This window comes from Leucopleurus acutus (assembly GCF_964270905.1).
Source record: "Leucopleurus acutus genome assembly, chromosome: 10".
In the NCBI taxonomy this organism is placed as follows: domain Eukaryota; kingdom Metazoa; phylum Chordata; class Mammalia; order Artiodactyla; family Delphinidae; genus Leucopleurus; species Leucopleurus acutus.
The window spans coordinates 104,548,100-104,555,410 of NC_139153.1; the positions used below are offsets into that span (position 1 = coordinate 104,548,100).

A 7,311-nucleotide genomic window follows, 5' to 3' on the forward strand; every position below is an offset into this window, starting at 1 on the left:
AGACATAATGCTATTGCACACTTAATAGACTCCAGCATAGTGTATCCATAACTTTTATATGCCGGGGGAAACCAAAAATTTGTGTGACCCACTTTATTGCAGTATTTACTGTGGTGGTCTCAAGCCAAGCCCACAGTGTCTCCGAGGCCCGCCTGTGCGGATCTGTAAAGCGGACCGGCGCCCCCACGTCGGAGGAGTAGGAAAAAGCCCCACAAAACAGGTCATTTTGCGAAAGTTCCTGCGTAGGATAAAGGACCCTGCATCTCCATGCGCGGGGCCTCCTCGCACCACTAGGGGGCGCGCTGGGCTCGCCGAGGCCCGGCGGCCACAGCCTTCCCTCCCAGGTCCTGTCATTCTCTGTATAAACAAGTTACGTGCAAGTGTTTAGGATATAAATTACGACCATGCCGGCTGCCTCGGAAGGAATGTAAACACAGCACTGTGGTCAGAGCAAACTCTGAGACTGACTTCATAATTTATAGCAGCCCCCAAGTAGCCCCGAATAAAAGGAAAAAAATCCCTATTTAACTGCAAATGTGATAATGGGACACAACAAACGTTTAAATCCCTGCTTAATTTTGGAAAATATAGAAAGGAAGCCTAAAGATTAGGCAGATGGTTAGGACTTTTCAAAACAAGATGTTTTACTGAGACCCTCTTTGGACTGAAACTCACTCAGAATACAAAATCCCTGTGTGGGAGACGCCCACCCAGTGGTATCCGTTCCTGGTGACTGACTGAGAGACAGTGCTTGCAGGGAATGAGACTCGAAGGCAAGTTCTCAAAAACAAAAGAAGACCTGGAGAACCTCTCTGCTCGCTCTCGGGTCCACAGTTGCCAGCGCTGCCCGGGAGTCTGCGGGGCTGGTCAGACCAGGCGGAGCTGAGGCCCATCGGCCTGTTTCCTTTCTTTTTTGTCCAGAGCTTCAGCAGCTCTGCCTGTAGCATCTGTGATTGGGAAGCCTCAGGAAACCAAGCGAGAAAGGAAAGGGCTCGGAGGAGGGAATCCCGAGGAAAAGCATCACTCCCTTGCAAGCCAGAGGAGGCAGCAGAGTGACTAACAGGGAGACAAGTGGGGGCCGCGGCCGCTGTGCCTGAACCGGAGGGCGGCAGACATCTTGTCCTGCTTCTGTCCCTGATGCTCGGGGACTGCCCACACCCTCCACGGGCTTCCCCCTCTGGACGAGGGGGTCTGACGGCCACCCAAGGAGCCGGGGCCCTTGCACTGGGCACCTACCCCTTGCTCGAGCCCGGCCGGGCCGAGGGCAGCCCCGGGTGATGTTCTGCCCCGTCACTGCACCCTGTGCTGGTGGCGAAAGGAAAGAGCGAAGGGCAGAACTCGCCGTGTGCACAAGAAAGGCAACAAAGGGGACACGACACTTGCTTTCCTCAAGCCTTTATCTTGCCGGGTTTTCTTTTAAGCTCCTTTCACCTTCTGTTTTTTGTTTAGCCAGAAAGAGCGAGGGTGAAGGAAAGAAATAATAGAAAATGTTTCTTCTTCTCTTTCTCTCCTGAGAAGACCCACAATCAGAACCCCGCCTGTGCTGCTCAAGGCGCAGACCCCACACCACGTCAATTACATGACTTAGAAAAAAAAGCCCGCCCAGTGTAGAGTTGCACTGCCCGCTGGTGAGGAGACGTGGCGATCGGATGCCCGTGGGGGAAAGAGACATCCCAGCAACTATTTGTTATATACATTTTATTGAAAAAATTTTACATCAAAATAGTTTGGCAAACTGTAAAAGTATACGTAAGTGCAAATATATCCTCCTTTTAGAATACAAGCAAAGTGTGAGTATACACGAAGGTCATAAAAATATCTTTAAACTATGATGGTAGAAAACAACCTTGTAAAAAACGTTGTATTGTCACAATACTGAAGACCACTTTCTTAAACTAGACACATTGTTGCTAAATACTTCCTTGATAATGTTCTTTGGCACCTGTATCCAAAGGTAGCGTTTGGTAAAACACAGCTCTCCCACTGAGCCAGGCAACAAGGTGAGGCTTTCTTGAAATCTTGTGCTCGGCACTGCCTTTCAGAAAAGCACACACATTTTCCATAGACAAAGAAACACACACACACAGCCCCTCTGCGTGTTTCAGACCCTGATTACTGAAGGCAAGGGAACCCCCAGAGTTCCATGCTTGTGTTTTCCGCATGGTGAGTCCTCACCATCTCGGCCAAGGAGCGGAGTTCTCCCTTCTCTGGGAGCCTGCACGAATTCGGGGCATTACCTTGGGGCTGTCCTTCTGCCAACGGCAGACAAACATCAGTGCAGGATGCCTGCCTGGCCTGGGGACTCTGGCTAAGTGACCGATGTGCTACGTGCAGCCACGCTGCTCTGGGAGTCCACCTGAGCCTCGCCCCAGGGGCGACAGGGCCTGGCCCGGCCCCTCCCTCCGCTCACATGACACAGGGCTTAATGTCCTGGCAGACGCTCTGGTGGTGGTGGTGATGGTAATAGGGGCCGCTGGCCGAGGGGTGGAAGGAGGAGACGCTGTTGAAGCTGAGGACGAAGTCCTTCCTGTCGCACACCGGCGTGGAGTGGTGCTGGTATCGGGGCAGCCCCACTGCAAGGAGGGAGGAAAGAAAACTTTTCAGAAACGTATCTTCCGCTGAGGACAGGGCACATAATGTTGGAAAACTTAATTCAACTTTTGCCTCCAAGGGGGTTGGCCTGTCTTTTTGTCTGTTGCGGTAAAACTGGGAGAGAAAACCCAGCCCCAGAAGCTTCTCAGAGTTTCAAACTGAAGGCCACAGGACGACTCTGGAATCCCGGTTTGGGGTCTCCTTTGGTTTACACGGGGCCGCAGAGCACAGTCCCCGCGAGGCCAGGCTCTCTGTGCCCGGGTGTCTGTTACTCCCAGAGGCTGGGCGGGGCTCTAACAGCCCCTGGCCCCAGGCCCCGCGCCGGGTCCCTGCCCGCAGGGCTCCAGCCGGTGCTGCCGAGGCCCAGCCCCTGCCCCCCGAAACACCAGGGTCTCCCTCGCTTCTGGTTTCGAGCCCCCCTGCCTTATTTCCCAACCGACTAGCCGGCTCCGAGGAGCAGGCTCTGCACACCAGGGGGTGACAGAAAACAACCCCACGGCCAGAGAAGGGCCGAGAGTAAGCGCGCGCATCTCTGCGGGTCGCGCCTCGAGGGAAGCGGGGCCCCGGAGCAGGGCCTGCCCTTGGGTGGGAGCCCGGCTGCGGCCCCTTTGCCGCGGGGGAGCCTTTGGGAGAGCCGGGCCGGCCCGCAGCCTCTCCCCGGGCCTGAGCCAGGCCTCCGGGAGCCGACTTCTGCTTTTGCTTTCTCGGCGCCTCCGGCCCGAGGGCGCAGTTGGCTGGGCTTCCGGCTCGCTGGGCCCCGCGCTTCTCCCGGCCCGGGCCTCTCTCGGGGCTGGGCTGGGCTGGGCCCTTTTCCCCGAGGCCTTTCTAGTCTCGCGTGCGCGGCGGGGACCGCCCGCCCACGCGGGTGCAGGGCCGGGTTGTTCCGCGCCCGCGAAGACCTTACCCGGCGGCCCGCGGCGCCTCGCCCGGCCGCATCCAGCGCTCGCTGGGCCACCAGGCGGCCCCGCGATCAGCGCCCGGCAACACCGACTGTGGCCAAACGCGCGCCCCGACGTGAGCCGTCGCTGCCGCGCAGGTGCGCTTACCCCCGCGTTAAAGCACCTCGCGGTGCGCTTCCTGCATCTCTAGCCGGCGGGCCCGGCGCTTTGATGGGACCGAAGGGCCTAAGAGCCCAGCTCCTTCTTGAAAGGTTCTCAGGAGGCAGAGAGGCCGAGGGGCTTCCCCGAGCACGCGGGCCTGGGCCGCGCGGGCGTCGTGCTGGGAGCGCGCGCTCGGGGCACCTCCTCGGCCTCCCCGCTCCTCGAGGGGCCCTGGGCTCTCGGTCGGCCGCGGCCCGGCCTGGGAGACGACAGCTAGCCCCGTGGGGAAGAGCGTTCGAGGGGGCGGGAGCCAGAGCACGGCTGGGGGCTGGGGAGAAGCAGAGCGTCCCGGCCGGGCCATGGCCTCCTCGGGGCTCCCAGACTCGGTCCGGAGGGCGCGCGAGCTCCCGGGGGGCCGGCGAGGCAGTGTCGCTTCTCCTCTAGACAGAGTCGTGCTCCCGGGTCCCCGCGCTTCTGGGACCCGTGCGTGCGCCCGGTGTGTGGCGTGGGGCGAGGGCGGCCTCACAGAACGGTCAGAAGGCTCTTTCTGCGCGATTCTGAACGTTGAGGGAAGTGTTTCACGGCAGCCGCGGAAGTTTCACGGACCCGCCTCGGAGTCCCGGTTGCAGCTGAGCAGGGCGGCGAGAGCGCGGAGCGGGGAGCCGGGAGGGGAGCGGATGGGCGGGAGAGCGCAGAGCGCGCCGCCAGGGCTCAGAGGTGATTGACAGCCCGTCCCAGGGGGATTAAAAAACAATAAGAGGGGAGGGTCGTCTGTGTTGGTTACTTGTTGAAATTCCCATAAAACTGAACAAGACTCCGCTCTCAGTGGGTTAAGTCAGGCTAAAATCCTCTCCGGTGTGGTCCTGCCCAGACTGTCTTTGTTTAGTTAACCTCTGAGACCCGCATTTAAAAGGCCTATTTGGGAAATTTCACCGTCCAGGGAACCAACATCTTTCGCCCATTTCTGGACTTCCTTTCTCCCTGACGCTCTGCCCCACACCGATGCACGAACATGTAATGTAGGTGTCGTCGTCCTGCGAACCTCTTCTAATCGGGGCGGGTGAGTGTCAGTTAGAGCCCCCGCTTGCCGGGCAGACCAGCCTGCCTACGAGGGGTTAATGTAACGGTTTATCTCCACTGTCCCCATAAACCTGGCTAAATATTCAAATTCCCTCCTCCACCCCCATCTGTCCCCTCCCACCTTTCACCGCCTTGGGCGAGTCAATAAATTTTCATAATCGGCAACCAACACAATTTACACCATCAACATGACAAGGGGCGCCCAACGGGCAGGCGTTTCTCAGGGGAGCCTCGCTGCGGGCCCCAGGTCCTGCTGGCCTAGGCCGGACCCATGTGTCATCAACTTGGGTCCACCGTGGGGGGAGGCAGGAGACGACTCCACCGCTTGGCGCCTCTCCTCCCTGGCAACACTTCCCTTTTGTGCAGGGTCCTGGAACCCCTCTGCTTTCCTGGCGTCCCTCCCTCCTTTCCCCTCCTCTCAACCCTCGCCCAGCGGAGCCCCTCCCCACGCACACGGCAGGTACCGAGCATCTCCCTTCTGGACATGTACTTTTGGGTGAAAGCACAGCAAAACCAATTTGAAAAAACGACACAAGAAAGCAGCCACAGTGCCTTGGCCAAGGCCCCCTAAGGCCACAGGCTTCCCCCTAAGCTAAGTCAGGCCTGAGATTGGAGCCCCGCAGTCCGTGAGGACACTCGGAGAGCCCGAGGACGCAGGCACTTCACTCCATCCTCCTCGGGTGAAAATTCTGGAGGCCCGGCAGGGGCCAAGCCTGTCGGGAAGGCCCAGTGACCCCGACCCCACCCCCCATAGGGTACCAGCTTCCCCTGGGCCTCGGCCACCCAGAGCGGGGAGGCCTAGAGGCGACGCGCCGGCGGGCTAGGCCCCCGTGTTACCTGGGAGGTCCTCGCGGGCGTTCTGGTGCAGGTAGCTCTGCTCCAGCGAGTAGGTGGACATGCTGGTGTGCAGGCCGGCCGGGGCCGCGGGGGTGCCGCCCGGCGTCAGGGCGGGCGGCTGCTTGAGGTAAGGCGAGGCGCCGGGCGAGCTCCAGTGCGCCGCGGGGCTGGTGTAGGGCGAGTGGCACTCGATGGCGCTCGCCACGGCCGGGGACGAGGGCACGGGGCTGCTGCTGCTGTCCGGGCCGTAGTCCCCGCCGCCGCCGCCGCCGCCGCCCCCGGCCGCGCCGACGCCCCCCGGCCCGGCGGGCACCGGGCAGCTGGCCATGTAGGTGGAGCCCGGGTTGGGCGACATGTGCGGGACGTGGTGGTGGTGGTGGTGATGCGGGTGCGCGTGGCCCGGGGCGCCGGCGCCCGCGTCGTAGCCCGCGGGCATCATGTCGAGGCCGCCGTAGCCGCCCTGCCCGTGGCAGCCGAGCGGCGCCGATGGGGGCGCCTGGAAGTCGAAGCCCTGCGGCAGCAGCGAGGCCCCGAAGCCCAGGCCGCTCACCACGCGGTGGTACATGGGCTTGAGCGCCTGGCACTTCCGCCTGAAGCCGCGCGGCCGGCGGCGGAACGAGCCCTCCTCGAACATGAACTCGCTGGCCGGGTCGATGGTCCAGTAGTGGCCCTTGCCCGGCCGCCCGAGGCCCTTGGGCAGCTTGATGAAGCACTCATTGAGCGAGAGGTTGTGGCGCACGGAGTTCTTCCAGCCCTGGTAGGCGCCGCGGAAGAAGGGGAAGCGCGCCTGCAGGAACTGGTAGATCTCGCTGAGCGTCAGGCGCTTGGCGGGCGAGCTCTGGATGGCCATGACGATGAGCGCGATGTACGAGTAGGGCGGCTTCTCGGGCCGCCGCAGCCCCGAGCTCGCCTTCTTGGCGCCCGCGCCGCTGCCGCCCGCGCCCCCGCCGCCGCCCGCGCTCTTGCAGGCGTTCGGGGCCGCGCCGGCCGCGCCGGAGGAGGAGGCGGACGACGACGAAGACGAGGCGGCCTCCAGGGCGGCGGCGGCCGCGGCGGCGGCGGGCGGCGGGCTCATCAGGGCGGCCTGGAGCGCGCCGGGGCCCGGGCTGCGGGCGCGGCGGAGCGGGGCCGGCGGCGGCCCGCCCTCGGAGGTCATCGGGGGCCCGGGAGCGGGGCCCGGCGGCGGGGGCGCGCCCGCGGCCGGGCGCGAAGGCGCGGGAGCGCGGTCGACCCAGAGGCCCGGTGGGCGCCCTAGCCCGCCGCCCGGGCTGCAGCCGCGGCCGCTCCGAGCCAGCGCTCCGCCGTCGCCTCCCTCAGCTCCGCCGGGGCTGCTGGCGGCGGCCGCGGGCCGGAGGCGACGCCCCGCGCATCCCTCCCCGGGCCTCGGGCCCGGCCTGCGCGGCGGCCTCCGGGCCGCGGAGCCGGAGCGGCCGGGCGCCGGGCGGCTGCGCGAGCGAGCGGGGACCGCGGCCGGGACCCCGGGGACGAGCCCGACGTCTCCCCTCAGGAGCGCGGCTCGCTCTGTCTCTCGGACTTCCTCCCTCCCGCGCCCTCCCCCGCCGCCCTCCTCCCCCCCCCCGCCCTGCCCCCTCCTCCGCCGCCGCCCCGGGGAGGGCGCGCAGGGCCTGCGCTCACTCCTCCCCCCCGGCCGGCCGCCCGCTCCCTCGCTTATCTCTCTCCTCGCTCTCCGGGGTCCCCCTCGTCCTTTTAATTCCTCTCTCGGATGCTCTCCGTCTCCCCCACCCACCCCCTTTCAAACCGC

At 63.7% G+C, this 7,311-nt stretch overlaps 1 protein-coding gene across 1 annotated transcript; it reads right to left on the reverse strand.

Annotated features, from left to right (window-relative positions):
• Positions 1-2,304: 2,304 nt before the first annotated feature.
• On the reverse strand, positions 2,305-6,705 carry FOXF2 (forkhead box F2; the record flags this gene model as incomplete). The annotated part of the gene is made up of 2 exons (XM_082847193.1): positions 2,305-2,573; positions 5,550-6,705. The coding sequence occupies 2 exons, from the start codon at positions 6,703-6,705 to the stop codon at positions 2,407-2,409; spliced, it is 1,323 nt and encodes a 440-aa protein (XP_082703319.1). The 3' UTR covers positions 2,305-2,406.
• Positions 6,706-7,311: the final 606 nt, after the last annotated feature.